The sequence below is a fragment of the Eurosta solidaginis genome, chromosome 1 (assembly GCF_040869045.1).
Source record: "Eurosta solidaginis isolate ZX-2024a chromosome 1, ASM4086904v1, whole genome shotgun sequence".
NCBI lineage: Eukaryota > Metazoa > Arthropoda > Insecta > Diptera > Tephritidae > Eurosta > Eurosta solidaginis.
Window position 1 is genome coordinate 86,453,289 of NC_090319.1, and position 21,320 is coordinate 86,474,608.

Sequence of the window (21,320 nt, forward strand, 5' to 3'; positions counted from 1 at the left end):
TTTTCAAATTTCTTTTTTTTTTTCAACCTTAAATTAAACTAGCAAGAGCTCCTGGGCTATATCTTGGCATGTTGAAGTGCAATTTTTTTTCCTCACTACAAGTGTGATATCTCATCCTTCAACTGCCTGGAAAGTATCCGAAAATTTGGTCCTAGTTTTCACCGGAAAATTGAAAGAAAACGTTAAAAAAATAAGTCCGAGAATGTTCGGAAAAAGTCTTCGAATCGCTTAAGAAACAGTGTCAGTTTTCCGACAGTTTTTATGCTTTTGCTTACGTACGTTTCGTTCGCAAACTTTAGTGTGAAAATGGATCGACAAAACTACTGTATACGGAACATGAAAACGGATAAAAATAAGATTTTATAGGAATTTTTTTCCGTTTTCAGATGCGTTTACGGATATTTTGCTGGCTGGGAAGTAATTAATGTAGTTAGTTTACATAAAGGGAGATTATCTTCAATTACGTACTTAACTCCTTATCGTTAATTAAATAACTAAATGTCCCATATAAATTTTTTTTCGGTAATCAGTAATTATGAACACATTATAGAGATGCCGATTATTTTTCATAGAAAAAATACCACCTCTAGAGTATGATCTCTAAGAAATGGTTTACTTTAGGGTACAACTGCTAAATAATTTTGGTCTCCAAACCGGTGTTGGACCCACCCAGGGTAATTTTTTATAAGCGCGGCCGAAGGCCGCCAACGCAGAAAGGTGTTCTGCGCAAAACTACTATGGATACCAACCCCGGTTTCGGAGGTACCAGCGGGTCTTTTTTCGGTTTTTCGTTAATATCTTTTAAACGAGTTAAAATTTTTATTTTCCAACTTGGGATTATTAATACTGACGTAAAGACGCGTCGTTTGATACCTCTCTCGATATGGACGCGTATTAGTAGTGTCATGATGTCGTAAAGAATTACCGCGCGGCCGAAGGCCGCCAATGCAGAAAGGTTTTCTGCGCAAAAATACTATGCATACCACCCCCGGTTTTGGAGGGCTCCGGGGCCATCTTTCGGTTTTTTGGAAATATCTTTTGACAGAAATAAAGTTTTGAATTTCCGCTTTCGGATTCGTGGTCCTGGGATCAAAACACGTCCTTTGCCACCTCTCCCGTATTTTTGGTCAAGGTTTAGCAGTTGTGAGCTAAAGTAAAGAATTACCAAATTTTGAATTTCCGCTTTCGGACTCGCGGTCCTGGGATCAAAACACGTCTTTTGACAACTCTCCCGATATTTTTGGGATAGTTTTAGCAGTTATACCCTAAAGTAAACAATTACCTTCTCAGTATTTTAATAGTTTCATTTTGCCATCCCGAAATTGCAGGATTCTGGATCGGGAATCCCAGGACTCGATGCGTGACTTTCCAACAATGGAAGACATATATGACGCAAACTTAAGACGTTACCGTCGATGGCGTTACGCTACTAACTGTGACCCATTGTTTGATAACATTCATACCTTCAGGTCGCATACCCCGAAAATGTAAATTAAGTACAGTCTTGAAAAAATTATAAAGTCGCTTGCTAGCAGCATCTATGGAGAACTCCCCCAGAGGATTAGGGGGTCAGAATATACCCGTAGGTGTGCCTGCGCAATATATAGCTTCTCCAAACCTAATTGATAGCCTCACCTTCGAGCGGTGAAACCCGTTTCACTAATAGACGAGGCTCTGGCGACCCCAAGCTCCTCGTGGAACTTGGGGTGGGGAGGGAGGGATGGCCTGAAGGTTTAATGTGGCCATATAAATCGTTCCCGAGATGGTCGGGCTAGCACCTTAATGGAGCTGTGTTATCGGAGCGCACCGGATCTGTATCATGCAAAGGACCATCACATCGATAACACTCCAAAAAGCCTTCGGGGAGTAACCTTATCGCTACAACAACAACAACAAAAAACATCAATATAAAATAGCACAATGAAATGCTGAACAGGCAGACTTTTTGCTAAGTATTACGAGAAATTCGGTGAACCCCATTATCACTATAATTTTTACAACTGTTGTAGAAGAGGAAAGCAGACTTCCCACAGAAACACGAGTTACTCCGCCTCAATTTCGCTGTGCATACTATAAGAGGTTCAACTCTTCAATGTCCATGATCAACCCCGACTCTCAAATCGTCATCAATATCCTTTAACTGGAGTCAGAGGAAACTTTCTGTTTCAACATGGTTGTCCCAAAGAGATAAGCGCGTTAGAAGCGTTGGTTCCACATTGCAATTTAAAAGTATAGTCGGTGTCATGTGGGAACACGTTACAGGCTGGACATATATTGGGTATTGACGTTATTGCAATTTTAGTTTATTGAAATGTATAAGAAAAACGGTTCACAAAACAATAACAATTTAAGTGTATGTATGTATGACAATTTCTGCCCTTGGCGGTTGATGTGTTTCCAAATTGTGTTGTCTCTGTGTTGGCTGTTGGCTTAGACTTTGCGCTCTTCTTTTGTTGTGGTGGTATTTATATTCGCACTGAAAGGTAACAATGTTGCGCATATGATTGACTACAATTTAAAATGTGAATGCACAGGGTGCCATCACACCCCACCCCACCGTGAATCGCGTAGGGATTCACCATTTATTCTAAGGATGGCAAGCCTTGACACCGGCCGGCGCAGTACTCCGTTAGCTGTTTTAATCTCAACGAGGCGGATTTGCTTATCCTTAGCGGGAAACACCTTGGTAACTCGTCCCTTCTTCCACTGGCTTCGCGGTTGAAGATCGTCGCAGACGAGAACCAAATCGTTGATAGCGATTGGTTTAACTTTGTCTTGCCACTTAGGCCTCACAAGTAATTGGGGCAAATAATGTCTCACCCATTGCTTCCAAATGCGGTCTTTCAGATTTTGTGGGATACGCCATTGTTTTCGAAGGCAAATGTTTTGATCGGCTGGCTGCGCTGTTTGCATGGAATTGGGGCATCCCACAAGGAAATGGTTAGGAGTGATTGGGTCGTCCTCTTCCGATGATAAAGGCACGTCGGTAAGTGGCCTCGAATTTAAAATATTTTCAGCTTCGATCAATACGCTTCGAAGTGTGTCTTCCTTCGGTGCCTCCTCATGAAGTGTCTTTAGCAGCATTCTTTTTACGACACCTATAAGGCGCTCCCAACAACCCCCTGAACTTGGGTTGGAAGGGCAATTAAATTTCCAATCAATATTGCGGCTGGTGACTTCATCTGATATGCGCTCGAAATTTAACATGCGATCAGCTTCCTTTAGCTCCCGTTGAGCGCCCACAAAATTCGTGCCGTTGTCGCTTCTGATTCTTATTGGAGTGCCACGGCGGTTGATAAAGTTTCGAAGACACAACAAAAACGCATTGGTCGATAAATCATGCGCAAGCTCTAAATGGGCTGCGCGCCTAATTAGGCACGTAAATATAACTGCCCATCGTTTTTCTCGCCGGCGACCAACGGTAACATTGAATGGGCCGAAAAGATCAACTCCTGTGTTAGAGAACGGCTTGACATAAGGAGTGACCCGATCCTCAGGCAACTGACCCATCAGAGGCGCTGCTGGTTTAGCTCTGTCTATGTGGCACGTTAAGCATGTACGTTGCACGGACTTCAACAGCGACTTGGCATGAGTAAACCAAAACTTTTGGCGGGCTTCGTACAATGTCAATGCGAAATTCTGATGGTGTAGCCGCTCATGATACTGACGCATTATGAGTTCGGAGACGATGTGTTTGGATGGCATTAAAATTGGTCTTCTGGCCTCTACTGGCAAAACCGTAGCTGCGTCTAGGCGACCTTGGATTCGCATGATCTGATCGTTGTCTAGATACGGCGTTAATGAACGAATACTGCTTTGTTTATGGAGTTGCTCGTCTTTCAATAGGGCTGATATTTCTTCTGCGTAAACTTCGCGCTGAACGGCTTTGACTATGTATATCTCTGCTTTATTAAGTTCGGCGGCGCTTAGCTCTGACTGCAGACCGCCTCCATCACATGTCTGATAGGTGATATGTAGTTTCAAAAATATGTCGGCAGCTCGCAGGACCCATGCCATTACCCGTTTCATCTTTCGGACGCCTAACACTGCGGCTTGCAATTCCAATATCGGTACGGATAATAACTTCTGCAGGGCGCCTTTGGTTTTGCCCGCGACAAATGTGACATCACAACCATCACTACTAGTGATTCGAAAGTACACAGCCGCTGCGAATGCTGATTGACTGGCGTCCACCACTATGTGCAACTGTATGGAAGTTGTAGATTGAAGCTGCGGTGAATACCATCGTTTAACTTTAACAATATTAACGTGGTTTAGTTCGCTCCACCACATAAACCATTTGTGATGCAGGCTACTCGGAATCGCTTCGTCCCACCCGATAGAATGTCTCCACACTTCTTGTACTAGCATTTTGGCAAAAAGCAAAAAATCGGCGATAATGCCAAATGGGTCAAACACCGACATTACTATACTGAGGAGTTCACGCTTGGTTGGAGCACGATCTCCCTCTAAAACGGCTTTTGAAACTCGGTGAAAATTAAGCATAAACTCAAATGAATCTGTCATGGTGTTCCAGCGCATTCCCAATGCCTTTTCATAGCTGACTCCGTTTTCTAGACTTATAGACTGTGGCATGTGTGGCTCTGCATTCAGGCTATCTTGCAGACGTTTGACGTTTGATACAAATCCGCGTAATTGAAAACCTCCTTCGGAATGGATATAAACGATGTCATTGCAAATCCGCTCAGCGTCTTGTTCGTTCTTGAAACTGGCAACGAAATCGTCAACATAATGGCTTTCGACGATGGCTGTAGCGGCTTCTGGATACTGCTGACGGAAATCTTCGGCATTTTTATTTTTGACAAATTCCGCTATACATGGTGAGCACATGGCTCCGAAAACCATAGACTGCATAACAAAGTGCTCGACTGGCTGATTAGCGTTTCCATCACGCCATAAAAATCGTTGCGCCTGTTGATCTCGCTTGTTAATGATTACTTGCGAGAACATCTCACGAATGTCGGCTGCGACTGCAACTGCCCCTTCACGCAATTTGAATAAAATGGTCAGTAATGGTTTGGCATGTTCGGGCCCTTTAAGAAGGCACGAGTTCAACGATACGCCATTTACTAGGGCAGCTGTATCGAACACAACTCCCATTTTCTCTGGCTTGTGTGGGTTATTAACTGCAAAATGCGGTAAAAAAAAATTAAATTTAAAGTTCATACGTACTTCTTCATCAGACAGCTTTCGGGCATAGCCCATGCGCAAATATTTGTCGATCTCCTCCTTGTATTTGGCGGCAAAACGGGAATCGGCCTGCATCTTGCGCTCTATGCCCAACAAGCGCTTGTACGCCATGTCGCAACTGTCCGGAAGTGCTGGTGGTAAATTTCGCCATAGTAGTCCGCTCTCAAAACGCTTGCCCAAACGTCGGGTGTTGTTGTGTAGCATCTGGCGCGCTATCTGATCTTCCTCAGATTCAATTTGATTTATTGACTCACCTATTCCGAAGTTGTCGGCGGCAAAGTATTCGGTTACCAATGCGTTTAGTGATGTTAGACCTTTTCGCTCAAGGATATGCAATACAACTGGTGTTTGTGGCGGTGAACTGGTTGGAACGTAGGCTATCAAACCTAATTTCGTCTTAATGGGTACATGGCTATTTTCGCTGGCTTGAACAGTTGTGGACGGAACACTTAGCGAGGTGTTATCAAGACCCAACAACAACGACGGCTTGACACGACTATAATTTTCTAATGGCAGGAACTCTAAGTGGGCAAAATCGGCTTTCGAAAATGATTGTGCTGGCAAATCAAGGCTTCGCAGGGTGCACACGTTTCGAATATTATATGTTGATGCGGAATTTTTGCCTCTTATTTCCAGGTTTACCTTCGATGACTCCTCGGTTGTGCAGTTTTCGCCATACCATTGAAGCGTTAGTGGCTGTCTACGACGTTTTAGACCCAAACGTTTAGCTACGTTATCTTCTATCGAGGATACGGCTGATCCCTCATCCACCATGGCGAAAACGTCTACACTACTGTTCGGCCCCATTAGCGTAACCGGAACGTATTTAAAAAATTGACCACTTTCCCGGTCTACATCTCTACAGTTTAGCACTGGCTGGGACTCACCTGTATGGCATGTAGCAGCTGTATTTTGAGGCAAACTCGAATTTTCGTGCAGGCTATGATGATGGTATCGGCAGCAACCATCAACGTCACACATTCTCTTTGAACGACATTTGACTGTGCTATGACCCTTAGGCAAGGTGCACACGAGGCTACGCGTCATAGACGCGTACAGGATATTTCATATAGCTATGTGGCGGTTTACTAACTAGCCTTTTTACAATAGTCAATGAGAGTCATTTTACTTCGCGACACGATTCACATGTCATTCAATGATAAATGTCAAAATGAGTTTTATACTCTTTCTTACTTTGTTCTTTGTTCGAGCGGCCGTGACAAGCGCACGCATTCATCATAAATTTGTAAAAACTAAATCGCAAACACTGTGGTTCATCCGCGAATAAAATCAAGAAATATTTATATAAAGTTATACAGTGTGTTTCCTTGGTTCGGCAGCGATAAAGCGTTTCATTAGAAACCATCATTTGTTGGAATAATTCTGCCGACAAAGAAGCCCACATTGGTGACCCCGACATATAACAAATACAATACAGTGAACAAGGTGCAAATACATATTCGCATTGCCCTCATCGTTTATCGACTCGGGAATGGAATAAACTTACCAAAAACATTAAAGCATCGATATTTTCACAAAACCAAAAGTGAATTTAATCAGAAAAGTGCAATCAAAATCGTCTTTTTTGCAAAAGTCAAAAAATTAAAAACGCACAAATTTCACCAGCTGATTCACACATTACGTCACTTGTGCGCAACAAAATTAAATTGTTTGCAACACAAAAACATTATTATCCAAAAAATTGATTTGGGAAACGTGCCCAACAGAAGCCGAAGTGGAAGATAACCAGTCTCTTGACGATTTCAACCAGAGCTTTCGGATGATATTCAAGATGGACGAATCGAACAATTCAAATGGACAATCAGCATCAAACGTAAGTACCGCTAGCAATTTTCCTTTACCTGAAATTAGTAGAATTACAATAAGGGCACCGACGTTCGTAAAAAATGAACCGGATTTATTTTTTATTCAAATGGAAGCTCAATTTACCAACGGTGGAATCACTAGAGATAACGCTAAATATAATCATGTCATTGCTGCACTCGATCCTCAATATTTGTCAATGGTTTCTGATTTGATTCGTAATCCGCCGGACGACGGCACAAAATATGAAACATTAAAAGCGCGTTTAATTAATGAATATACAGCATCTGATCAAAAGAAATTAAAAGTTTTGTTAACAGAAATCGAACTCGGTGATGACAAACCATCGCATTTATTGCGTAAAATGCGTGATTTAGCACGAAGTTCTATGAGTGATGAAGCATTAAAATCACTTTGGATCGATCGTCTGCCCGAAAATGGGAGAGCGGTTGTAGCCATTTCTAACGATAATTTGAACACATGCGCCACTCTGGCCGATAAAGTAGTGGAATTAACTTCTTCGAAACAAATCTCCGAAATCAAAACGGAAATAAACCCTTCTTTGTCACAATTAAAAGCACAAATTGATGAACTCACAAAATCGTTTAATGACTTTAGGGCAAGTCGAAGTAAAAGTCCCAACCGAAACAACAACAGTAACAGACGTTCTCGATCTAAATCAAATAGAAAACATCCATATTGCCGTTATCATTACAAATTCGGGGCACTTGCTCGCAAATGTGAACAACCTTGCCGGTTCAAAAAACCTGAAGGCAGTTCAAACGATAATTCGGAAAACTAAAAACCACTTCGCCACCGACGGTACACGAAGTGGAATCAAATCTCACTCGCCGTCTCTTCGTCACTGATCAATCAAATCATCGTAAATTTTTAGTCGACACTGGCGCAGACTTATCAATTTTGCAAAAAATTTATTCAATAAATTAAATAAACCAAATTCCTATAAACTTTTCGCCGCAAACGGCACACCCATAGAAACTTTCGGTAGCATTACTTGCAATGTCAATTTAGGACTAAGACGTGATTTCATTTGGACATTTTTGATAGCAAATGTGTCCAAACCCATTCTTGGCGCTGATTTTCTTGATGAATACGGATTGCTGGTTGATATAAAAAATAAACAATTGATCGATGTTCATACAAATTTACGAACTAAATGCAATTCTCATCTTACACATTATCAAAGAGTCTCTTCGGTTCATTGCAAATCTGATTTCAGCGAAATAATAAATGAATTTGTAGATCTCACTCTGCCTCCAACCTTCAATAAACGTGATAATTTGAAACCTAGTACGGTAAAACATCAAATTATTACAACGGGTCGTCCCACTTTTTCACGAGCACGTCGTTTAAACCCTGAAAAACTTAAACTAGCTAAAGTTGAGTTCGAAGCAATGCTAAAAGCGGGAATTTGTCAACCAAGTAAAAGTCCTTGGGTAAGCCCATTGCACATAGTACCCAAAAAAGGCGGCACATGGCGTTTTTGCGGTGATTATCGTGCTTTAAATGCCGTTACAATTCCTGATCGATATCCCTTACCTCACATCCAAGATGTAACACACATATTTGCAAACAAACAAATTTTTTCAAAAATCGATCTCGTTAGCGCATACAATCAAATCCCAATAGCAGAAGAAGACAAAGAGAAAACTGCAATCATTACACCCTTCGGCTTATTTGAATTCAATGTGATGACTTTTGGTCTCAGAAACGCATCTCAAACTTTTCAACGTTTCATGAACAGTATTTTTCACGATCTTGATTTCGTCGTTGTCTACATCGATGACATTTGCATAGCTTCAAATGACATGAGCGAACATCGAAAACATTTGAAAATTGTCTTACAACGTCTTAAAGAAAAAAACATTAAAATCAACCTTGCCAAATGCGAATTTGGACAACAAAAAATCACTTTTCTCAGTCACATCGTCACAAAAGATGGCATTTTACCAAAAACTGAAAAAGTTGATGTCATTAAAAATTTCAAAAAACCTGAAAAAGCACACGAACTCCGTAGTTTTTTGGCAATCCTTAACTCATATCGTCGCTTTCTACCGAATGCTGCTCAAATCCAAGGCAAACTTCAGCTGCTAATAAAAGGCAACAAAAAAAAAGATAATTCGCAAATTGCTTGGAACGACGATGCATCTTTAGCATTTGAAAAATGTAAAGCTGATATCGCCAACGCTGTCCTGTTAGCTCACCCAATTCCCAATACAACTTTGGCATTACACGTGGATGCTAGTAATCACGCAATAGGGGCAGCCCTTCACCAAATCAACAATGGTCAACTTCAACCATTAAGTTTCTATTCCAAACGATTAACCGATACCCAAAAGCGTTATAGCACCTATGATCGTGAACTTTTGGCAATCTTTCAGGCAATCAAACACAACAAATTTATGATCGACGGACGCAATTGCATTGTGTATACTGACCATAAACCATTAACATTTGCCTTTCGACAAAATCCCGACAAAGCTTCACCCAGACAAGCACGTCAACTTGATTTCATTGGTCAATTCACAACGGACATTCGTCGCATTTCCGGCAAAGATAACGTTGTTGCAGACTTATTGTCGCGCATTGAAGAAATCAAAGTTAACGATATCAGCTTAGAACTTCTAGCAAATTCTCAAATAAACGACAACGAACTAAATGACATTCTGGAAGGAAAAATCCCATGTTCTTTAAATTTGAACAAAATTTATCTTCCTGGTTCTAATCTGCACGTTTATTGCGACACATCTTCTAAGCAAATCAGACCCTTTATCGTCGGTAACATGCGAAAGAGAATTTTCAATCTGGTGCACAACATCTCGCATCCTGGTAAAAGGGCTTCTGTCAATTTATTAACCGAACGTTATGTATGGCCAAACATCAAATCGGATGTCTCTAAATGGTCAAGTGAATGTGTTAATTGCCAAAAAAGCAAAGTTCACAAACATAACAAAACTGCTTTAGCTAATTTCAATGCACCTGACGGTCGTTTCAAACACATAAATATTGATATCATTGGACCTTTGTCGTTATCCAAGGGATTCCGTTATTGCTTAACATGCATTGATCGTTTCTCACGCTGGCCAGTTACAATCCCCATCGAAAACATGACAGCTGAAACGGTAGCCAATGCACTCATTCGTGGATGGATTTCACACTATGGCGTACCATTATATGTCACAACCAATCAAGGTCGACAATTCGAATCGAATGTATTCAAAGAATTGAATCGTCTTCTTGGTTGTAAACACATCCGTACCACTCCCTATCATCCACAAGCCAACGGCTTGATTGAACGTTTCCATAGAACTCTGAAGGCATCAATCATGTGTCATCAAAACGAAACTTGGTATGACGTGTTACCTTTAATCATGCTCGCATTAAGAACGACAATTAAAAATGATTTACAAGCTTGTCCAGCTGAATTGTTATACGGCACAACTTTAAGATTGCCGGGCGATTTTCTCGATGACAAAACTACTGATCTCTCGACAGATTTTGTTAAAAATCTAAAAAACGTCATGAACCAAATCAAAACCATTGTCACTTCGAATCACTCTGTGAACCATTGTTTCATTCAAAAAGAACTTTCGAATTGCACACATGTATTCCTACGTGATGATTCCGTTAGAGCACCATTTAAACAGCCATATTATGGCCCATTTGAAGTTGTTAAACGAAAAGAAAAAAATTTCGACATTCGGGTAAATGGAAGATTGGTAACGGTATCATGTGACCGTTTAAAAGCAGCTGTATCATATAAGGATAATAATGAAACAAATACCAAAAATTTTATTGTAAAAAATAATGTTAAAGAAAACAATGAACCTCTTAGTCAAAAATTTGAACATGCCAAAAAATCCAATAACGTTAACTGTGTACCCACAGAAGTTAGAACACGATCAGGAAGACTGATTAGAAAACCCAATCGTTTTGTAACTTTTTCAACGTGATCGGTGGATCACTGGTGGGGGAGTATGTGGCGGTTTACTAACTAGCCTTTTTACAATAGTCAATGAGAGTCATTTTACTTCGCGACACGATTCACATGTCATTCAATGATAAATGTCAAAATGAGTTTTATACTCTTTCTTACTTTGTTCTTTGTTCGAGCGGCCGTGACAAGCGCACGCATTCATCATAAATTTGTAAAAACTAAATCGCAAACACTGTGGTTCATCCGCGAATAAAATCAAGAAATATTTATATAAAGTTATACAGTGTGTTTCCTTGATTCGGCAGCGATAAAGCGTTTCATTAGAAACCATCATTTGTTGGAATAATTCTGCCGACAAAGAAGCCCACAGCTACAATTTCTCTACGCGTCAAGATCTGCACACGAAGCTACTTTCGAGTGTCGCTACAAAAAGCAAACAATTATTGAAAAAAATAAAAAAATTTAATTTCTTCAGCTATATCCGTCCCCGAAACCAAAGGAAAATTGGTATTAAAAGCTGTTTGCATCCCCGTGCCTTTGTAAATTATGAAAGGCAATTTTAAACCACCGCGGACTAGAGAAAAGGGTGATTTCTAGTTTCCAACACTTTTTAGCCTTTTAAACGCTTCAACAATGTCTAACCAAGCTGTTGTGGTGTTTAATACTCTTTTTCGCTTTGGTAATATACCTTTCACGCACTTTTATAAACTAAAGTAACATTTTTTAACTAATTACACAAATTTGCATACAAAAAAATGTAAACAAACATCTTGTTCTTCCTTTTTTTCAAGCGTACGTACGCTCAGCGACCAACATTGCTGTACGCTTAGCTATACGAAAATTTCATGCTTTGTCGCTTTCATGCAGCTGACGCCTCGTATGCAGCTCTCCTCTCAAATACATTTGTTCGGCATCAAAGCGTACAAATTTCGCCTGCAGCATCTATGACGCGTAGCCTCGTGTACACCTTGCCTTACGTAGACACGAGAAGCAAAGCTGCTTACCCTTTACTTTTTCCCAACGATCGTGCACGCTCATGTTTTTGAAAGATTCACAGCTGGAGATTACGTGAGAACCCTCACATACGTAGCACTTAATACCCTGTCCGCGTTCTACTTGTTTTTCTCTTCCAACGTGCATTATTCGACGCGACGATTGTTGTTGAGGCACTGGCTGATGACTTCTAGTGGTCGTGTTTAACGGCGGAATGAGGCACACCACCCTGGCAAGTTCGCTTAACCATAATGAAAACTCGTTCACCGTTGCATATGGCCTTATATTGATGGCTTGGCGTGTCCACTCATATTGTTTACTGGGTGGCAATTTCATGACCAGCTGCTCCAATAGTGTGGTATTTGAAAGATGATGCTCACACTTGGCCGATGTTAAAAATCCGACGATGTTTCTTGTTTTAGTGGAGAATGCTATAATTTGATCTACCTTATTCTCGCTGATACTGGGAAACTGCTGTACTTTACTTATTTGGCTTCTTACTAAAATAGCTGGGCGCCCAAAATGACATTCTAACTCTGCTATGGCATTTGGCACATCATTAGGATATATTAACATGGATGCAACAGTTTCCTTGGCACGACCAACTAGGCATTTATGCAAGCGCATTAAATTCTGCCGATTGCTGTAGCGAAATGCCTGCGTTGTGTCCTTGAAATTCGCTAAGAACAGTGGCCATTCGTCAGAATTGCCCGAAAAACTTGGCAGGTCATATAATTTTGTCACCGATTCATTGCTTGCCAAGACTGTATCTTGCGTCGGTCGCTCTGGTAGTGACACTGGTGAACTTTGCCGCGTTGCTTCTACAAGATGTGGTTGTGGTACTTGTTGCGCCTCCCTTTCTATATTGCTTCGCAAACGCTCAATATCCCGCTGGCTTTCTTCAGTCGCCACTCTCAGCTCTGATACTGCATTGGTAAGTGCATTCATACTCTCTACAATTGAGGCAAGATGAATTTGTGATGCTCCTACGGCTCCCTCCGTATTCTCCTCTGGATCATGTTGTGTACTGTCCTGGCTCAGCAAATTATACCCGTTGCCTCCCGGCATGTTGCTCATATATTGTGTTAGACGGTGCGATTAAATCTTTATTACACAAAATTACGGACGACAATAAGACGAATTATTTTATAAGTATTAATTGCGGTGGACAACAATTATATTTTTTACGGGCACGTACAACAATTTTTAAACAATCACACAATTTTCTTTTCACGGCACGATATCTATTTTAGCCAAATTACAGAATTTTTCTATCTCGCGGCAACTGTACGCGATTTTAGCCCAACCATTTTCCGTTTTACCAAAATTCCGTAACTCGCACGATATCCAACAGCCAATCACAATAATTTGGAGAACAGTTAATTTGGAAAGATGACGTTATTGCAATTTTAGTTTATTGAAATGTATAAGAAAAACGGTTCACAAAACAATAACAATTTAAGTGTATGTATGTATGACAATTTCTGCCCTTGGCGGTTGATGTGTTTCCAAATTGTGTTGTCTCTGTGTTGGCTGTTGGCTTAGACTTTGCGCTCTTCTTTTGTTGTGGTGGTATTTATATTCGCACTGAAAGGTAACAATGTTGCGAATATGATTGACTACAATTTAAAATGTGAATGCACAGGGTGCCATCACAATATTGTTGGATGTTGGACCAATGTATGTAGGGACATTTCCCCTGTTGGCTATCTGCAAATTGGTTTGCAGGATGTAACAAAATAGAAATTCACCTCTCTCGTTCGTATCTGCTCCTCCCACGCATTGTGGTACGCATTTGCATCTGTGCCTATGACCAACCGCCCTTTGCGCCCTTCCTCCTGTACTAGCCTTTTGCACTCCATGGGTGGAACCTCCGCAGCATGTGGCATGTAGCAGGACGCCAGGATAAATGCCTGCTTATTGTTTTGCTCAACGGCTACCGCTACGAGATCCTCAGTGGTGTAATTAGGCAGCATATATGAATGCAGCTGTTTCCTTACCATTACTACAGCTCGCACCCGTCCTTCCGTTTGCGCGTAGTAAACGCCAAACCCGCGCGCGCTAAGTCCAGAAACCTTTCCTCTCGATGAGAGCCAGCGCAACGTAAAACGAACCCTCCTCAAGGGTTAGGAGGAGTTCGCTCGACGCCACTTTACTGTGTTGGAGGTTTATCTGTAGGACTCGCAGCACGATTGGGCTGTTTGTCCCCCTTCAGCACCTTCGTCTAGACATCGTCGTCCTCCCCTTGCTCTTTTGGTTTAGAGTATTCGAGGCCCCCTTCAGCCTCTCGTGACTGTTGTGCCGGGTGTTCCTCTGTGCGAGTCACAACACCATTTAGCGGTTGTTCCTCTTCTAGCACGTTCGTGGTGTCTTTTCCGCTTAGGCTTTTGAGGTCCTTTTCGACTTCGCCCACCTCTAGCGTGTTAGGCTTTTTATCCTCGGGACTTCTTTTCCTGAGTCGCACGTAAATTTTGCCAGTGCCAAAGGACATTTTGCCAAGCTGCGTGTACAAAATATCCTCTGCCTGCTTGTTTATTTGGAATATGTAGAACTGACCATCCTCGGTAGGCCGAGATACAGTAAGTACCTTCCAATCCTGTGTCGGTATGTTCGGATTCTGATTCTGCAGAAGTCGCAGTGTATCCTCCGACTTCATCACGCATGGTATCCATACCTTAACTTTTGGTACCGTGTGTATTTGCGCTTTATCCACCACCTCAAACCGCGCGTTCGTGCCTTGCCTTTGGAGGTTTGGAACCACTTCCTCCAGCCACTGCAAGCTCGCGATGTTGTCGCACGCTATCATCTTCACACCGTTATACCGTCCCCCCGAATCAAAGGTTGGAAGGGGCTTACTTGGTTGTTCCCGCATCATCTTAAGCATTAAGCTAATAAGCTCCCTTTCCACAGATCTCCACTTTCATTAGTCATTTGTCCGAAAGGACTGCTACGATCAACCAGCGCCACAGTCAGTGACTACTTTGCCACATCACTCATCTTCTCGGGAAAAGCAGGAGTCTTAGTGTTATCTCCCCTTGGCACCTCCGAGAAAGCCGGAGTCTTAGCGTTAACTCCCTTTAGCGCCTCCGAGAAAGCCGGAGTCTTAGCGTTGTCTCCCTTTGGCTTATCTCCTACTTCCTTAATTGGAACTTCCCTCTGACTCGCAGCTTTCGAGGTAGTTGCTACCTCGCTATTGGAGCCCATCTGTCTTACAGCTTTGGGCCTACTTGTCTTGTCTATGCGACTGCCCTGCCTCGCGGCTCTAGGACTGGGTCCTTTCTGCCTCTTGAAAGCAGGCTTATCGCCTTCCGCCGAACGTTGCCTCTTCATTCTGCCATTCGACGCTTCTTCCTCCTCGTACCGGTTGCAGAACCGAGGGTTTCTCGCAGCAAATCTTTTGAACTGCCTTAGACCTACTTCTACCGCTTCATGGGCCCATTCCAAGCGCTCGATCTCCACTTCTGTTGGGTCGACCACTGCTCCCAAGCGTTGTACAATTCTTAGTGCTGCACGGTACTGCGAGAGAGCTCTTTTACTTCCTCTGCTCCGTATCCTTCTCCACTCTTCTACTCCGTTTTCATTTGTGTGCTTCTCCAACACGGAGCTCATTGAATCAGCACTACTCTCGCTCCTCGAGTCCGATGCATCGCTTAATTCGTATTTGTCGTCCTTGGATTGCGACTCAGTCCTCCTCTTTACATCGTCCTTATTACAGTCAGTTAATGAGTCGTTCATCTTGGTCGTACGGCCACCTGCCCGACAAGGCGGGCTCAGCGGTCCAGTATTATATACGGGGAAGGAACAGTCCGCCACAGCAGCGCCCCTTGCTGTGGTAAGGCCATTAATACTTCCCGAGGTGGCCCGGTATCGGGAAGGCTCCGTTCGAATACAGCCGAATTTATCCCCTGGCTGCAAATCGTCCAATAGGCACGGTCCGCATAACACCCTGGATTAGGGGGTTGGCAGTTCTTGGTCACCGACATCCCGCCGCCCTCGTATGAGGCGAAACGGCGTAGATGTCAGTCCTAACCAGCTCCGCCTCATAGTCTGGCGCTATGCGGTTCGGCTAAGTCCTCACACCAACGACAAGGTGCCTACCCTAGTGAGGGTAGTATTTGCCAAGAGGACGGAGTTATTTTATAACATAGGTCTTAATTTTTGATAGGGTTTTTCAGTTTGGTCGTTAAAACAAACTTCTGGTAACACTACGGATTCAATCAGTTTATGTGAGGTCCTCATTGACCGGCCAGTTCAACCTAACCTAAAAGAAATCAAAAAGTGAATCAAAAAAAGTTAAAAAAGGAAAGCGAGCAGATTATTGAAGTGCTATTTGAATGGCATGAAGAAAACACTTCCTCATCCGTACCTCAAACCAACGCTGAGCTCAATCTTTAAGTACGGTTTGATTTTTTATTATAATAGAAAAAGCCTTTGAAATATGTTCATTCTTAATACATAAGATTATAACCAAATAAACGTATTTGATATAATGAAACAATGAAAATTTCGCTGATTTTAAATAATTGAACTTAATTGCGCATCAAAATTCTCATTAGAAACTCATTAGAATTTGACGTTAGAATTCGATTAGAATTTTAACCCTATACTCTCGATATCGAGAACGAAGTGCCTTTTTTGTCGAGAGTGCTATAATTCGCGACAGTTTCGCAAATCGTCCTCTAACCTTCTAGCTTAGAGAAATACATTAGAATTCGATTCATCTTCTAATCGTTTTCTAACATAAATGTTTGTTGGGATAGAACCTCTCCCTCCACGAAACCTTCCGAAATGTTGTTCGCGTCGTACCTGTGTTGCATCTTGCTACACATTATCTTAGTTCGCTGCCTCACACTCTGTTGTTTGGCGGATGGACTACTTCGAAGAGCTTAATCTAGACGGATTGACTTTGCATCATCAGTGTCGTCTTAACGTTTTACAACAGTAGTGCGCCCTGGCTTGAAACCACCCCTGCATTCTTTCTGGAAAATTCTTTCCTTTGTTTCAGTGCGTCCATTGGCGTTTGTCAATGCCAGTGTTTTTCTCGCAGGTATCTTCGGTTTTGATTTGTTTGGCCCGTTCGTTCCATCAACCCTTGCCCGATCTGCTGCTTTTGACTTTAGTGGTTTTTGTCGAATCTCTTCCACCAGCACTCGCTTACTGCTGAACCTTTGCTCAAAACTGAAGTAAAGGGGCACATTCTTATTCTTATACTGCATAATCCTGCTCTGCATATCGATCCTGATATCATAGCCCACTAAGAAATCCAATCCCAATATGACTTCATCAACGATCTCCGCCACAACGAATTTGTGTAGAACCGTGACCTTTCCAATTAAGACTTCACATATCACTTCTCCCTGGACTTTTTTATACTCGCCAGTAACAGTACGCAGTCTTGATCCAGGTAATGGCTTTACTCTCCTGTTGACCAAATCATATCGGATTAAAGAATGAGATGCGCCCGTATCTACAGTCAGTACACCTCCTTGCCATCCACATTTCCTTTGACGGTAAGACTGCTCGATTTTCTTCCAATTTGCGAGATAGATATCACAGGACCTTCAATAGCTGGAGCAAGTTCTCGATCTTTACATCTGACTCGCTCTTGCTTATCTCCTCCAGCTGTTTCAGCAAATGTTGGCTTTGGGTTTGCGTATGTTGCTCGCTTCGTTTCCATATATCGTATGTCATTTAAAAAGCTCTGGATTTACCCTACCGGTGTATTCCACGGGTGCGTCCGCAATTGCTAGATGGGCCAGCCTTTCAACATCAGCCGCAACCTCCTACAAAGTCTAATTCGCTTTTTGGTAGCGGTTATGCGACTCAATTTTATATATCTGTTTCCTATGCTCGCTTCCGTAACGTCTCTCTCGAGCGGCCATCAATGCTTCATAACTGTTCCGCTCGTACTCTGGAATAGTCTTTAAGATTTCAGCTGCAGGCCCTTTCAATGCCACGAACAGTGCAGAAATTTTATCTTCCGCATTCCAGTTGTTCACTGCTGACGTCTTCTCAAATTGAAGCGTAAATACCTGGAAAGAACCAGAGCCATCAAAAGATGGAGTTTTTACTTTCGGGTTGCTCGCTAAAACAGCTGGGCGATTTAGTTGTAACAGCTCCATAAGACATATCAACGCTTCTATCTCGGCATCAATTTTTTTCTCGAGTTGTAAAATTTTTGCATCCTGCTCTTCCAGTTTCGCAAAGAGCTACGATGATACCTGTTCCGAAATTTGTCCACATGATCGACCAAGCGGGAAAGGCGTGGGTTCAAACGTGGGGCTGTAAAGTGTCGAAGATTATGTGTGGGACTTACAACCTTAGACTAACACAGTTGCTTCTATCATTAAAAAGAGAGGACTGTAGACTCATGACGGGTATTCTGACTGGACACTGCCTTCTGGCGTCACATGCCTTTAAATTAGGCTTGGTCAGTGATAGCAGATGTAGGAAGTGCGGGTTGGAGGAGGAAACGATCGAACAAGGTCTGTGCTCGTGCCCTGCACTTGCCAGGCTAAGACTCCAGCTATTAGGAGTGATACAGCTGTCAGATCTAGAAGCAGCAAGTGGCTTAAGTCCTAGGAAGCTTCTAGTATTTGCCAAGAGGACGGAGTTATTTTATAACATAGGTCCTGGTTTTTCAGTTTGGTCGTTAAAACAAACTTCTGGTAACACTACGGATTCAATCAGTTTATGTGAGGTCCTCATTGACCGGCCAGTTCAACCTTACCTAACCTAGTAAGTGAAATCAAAAAGTGAATCAAAAAAGTTAAAAAAGGAAAGCGAGCAGATTATTGAACTGCAATTTGAATGGCATGAAGAAAACACTTCCTCATCCGTACCTCAAACCAACGCTGAGCTCAATCTTTAAGTACGGTTTGATTTTTTATTATAATAGAAAAAGCTTTTGAAATATGTTCATTCTTAATACATAAGATTATAACCAAATAAACGTATTTGATATAATGAAACAATGAAAATTTCGCTGATTTTAAATAATTGAACTTAATTGCGCATCACTTCAAAATTCTCATTAGAAACTCATTAGAATTTGACGTTAGAATTCGATTAGAATTCTAACCCTATACTCTCGATATCGAGAACGAAGTGCCTTTTTTGTCGAGAGTGCTATAATTCGCGACAGTTTCGCAAATCGTCCTCTAACCTTCTAGCTTAGAGAAATACATTAAAATTCGATTCATCTTCTAATCGTTTTCTAACCTAAATGTTTGTTGGGATAGAACCTCTCCCTCCACGAAACCTTCCGAAATGTTGTTCGCGTCGTACCTGTGTTGCATCTTGCTACACATTATCTTAGTTCGCGGCCTCACACTCTGTTGTTTGGCCAATGGGCTACTTCGAAGAGCTTAATCTAGACGGATTGACTTTGCACCATCAGTGTCGTCTTGACGTTTTACAACAGTAGTGCGCCCTGGCTTGAAACCACCCCTGCATTATTTCTGGAAAATTCTTTCCTTTGTTTTAGTGCGTCCATTGGCGTTTGTCAATGCCAGTGTTTTTCTCGCAGGTATCTTCGGTTTTGATTTGTTTGGCCCGTTCGTTCCATCAACCCTTGCCCGATCTGCTGCTTTTGACTTTAGTGGTTTTTGTCGAATCTCTTTCACCAGCACTCGCTTACTGCTGAACCTTTGCTCAAAACTGAAGTTAAGTGGAACATCCTTATTCTTATACTGCATAATCCTGCTCTGCATATCGATCCTGATGTCATAGCCAACTAAGAAATCCAATCCCAATATGACTTCATCAACGATCTCCGCCACAACGAATTTGTGTAGAACCGTGACTTTTCCAATTAAGACTTCACATATCACTTCTCCCTGGACTTTTTTATACTGTTGTTGTTGTTGTTGTAGCAGTGCTTCGCCCCACCTAACAGACGCGACCGATCACAAACTGTCATCAATATCCTCTAACGGGAGTCCAAGGAAACTTGCTGTTTCAACAGGGGTGGACCATAGGGAAAGGGGTGTTAGAGGCGTTGGTTCCACATTACAATTAAAGAGATGGTTGGTGTCATGTGGGGACACATTGCAAGCGGGGCATACATTTTGTATGTCGGGGTTGATTCTGGATAGGTAAGAGTTTAACCTGTTACAGTATCCAGAACGAAGTTGAGCCAGAGTGACACGCGTTTCCCTGGGGAGTATGCGTTCCTCTTCCGCAAGTTTTGGATACTTTACTTTGAGTACTGGGTTCACCGGGCAATTCCCGGCATAAAGGTCCGACGCCTGTTTGTGGAGTTCACCAAGGACATGCTTATGTTTTTTCGCTTCATACGGCTGTGTTCTCAGATGCCGTATTTCCTCAAAATGCTTACGGAGATGACTCCTTAAGCCCCTAGGCGGTGCTGGCTCGTCAATCAGATGTCTGTTGGGATGCCCAGGTTTCTGGGTATTCAACAGGAACTGTTTGGTCAGCATCTCGTTTCTTTCCCTGATGGGGAGTATTCTCGCCTCATTATGTAGATGGTGTTCTGGGGACATAAGAAGACAGCCCGTGGCAATTCTGAGAGCAGTATTTTGGCAGGCCTGTAGCTTCTTCCAGTGGGTAATTTTTAGGCTTGGCGACCATATGGGTGACGCGTAGCACGTAATCGGCTGGCTAATTGCTTTGTATGTAGTCATGAGCGTTTCTTTATCTTTTCCCCAGGTACTGCCAGCAAGGGATTTGAGGATTTTGTTACGGCTCTGAATTCTCGGAACAATTGCGGCTGCGTGCTCACCAAAATGTAGATCCTGATCAAACGTCACACCCAAGATTTTGGGGTGTAGGACAGTCGGTAGCGTAGAGCCATCGACGTGGATGTTCAAAATGGTCGACATTTGGGACGTCCATGTTGTAAATAAGGTCGCGGAAGATTTAGTCGGTGATAATGCCAGGTTTCGCGAGCCGAAAAAACTGGAGAGATCAGGGAGGTAGCCGTTTATTTTATTGCATAGCTCATCGATCTGTGGGCCTGGGCCTGTGGCCATTACTGTGCAGTCATCGGCGTAGGAAACGATTGTGACTCCTTCCGGTGGTGAAGGTAGCTTAGATATGTTGAAATTAAACAAAAGTGGGGATAGGACACCAACCTGTGGCACCTTGTTTAATTCTCCTTGGCTTTGATGTTTCGTTTCTAAATAGCACCGATGCCTGCCGACCACCCAGATAATTTGCGGTCCACCTTTTAAGACATGGGGGAAGGGTAGACCCTTCCAGGTCTTGCAGTAACGAGCCATGGTTGACCATATCAAAAGCTTTTGATAGGTCTAGCGCTACGAGTACTGTTCTATGGTGGGGGTTTTGATTTAAGCCGCAATTTATCTGGGTG

General features: G+C 42.4%; 1 protein-coding gene across 1 annotated transcript; it reads right to left on the minus strand.

Moving 5' to 3' along the window:
• Positions 1 to 2,383: 2,383 nt before the first annotated feature.
• Positions 2,384 to 13,498, minus strand: LOC137234217 (uncharacterized). The gene is made up of 2 exons (XM_067757857.1): positions 11,998 to 13,498; positions 2,384 to 6,098 (listed from the first exon to the last, which is right to left on the minus strand). Exons 1-2 carry the CDS (start codon positions 13,061 to 13,063, stop codon positions 2,542 to 2,544), a joined length of 4,623 nt encoding a protein of 1,540 aa, XP_067613958.1. The 5' UTR covers positions 13,064 to 13,498; the 3' UTR covers positions 2,384 to 2,541.
• Between the last annotated feature and the right edge of the window lie 7,822 nt (positions 13,499 to 21,320).

Bases quoted from the DNA above. Each gene is read 5' to 3' on its own strand.
- LOC137234217 (XM_067757857.1), bottom strand. From the start codon at position 13,063: ATGAGCAACATGCCGGGAGGCAACGGGTATAATTTGCTGAGCCAGGAC. The intron at 6,099-11,997 runs GTAAGCAGCTTT...CATGCCATACAG, and splicing joins TCGTTGGGAAAAAGTAAAGG to GTGAGTCCCAGCCAGTGCTA.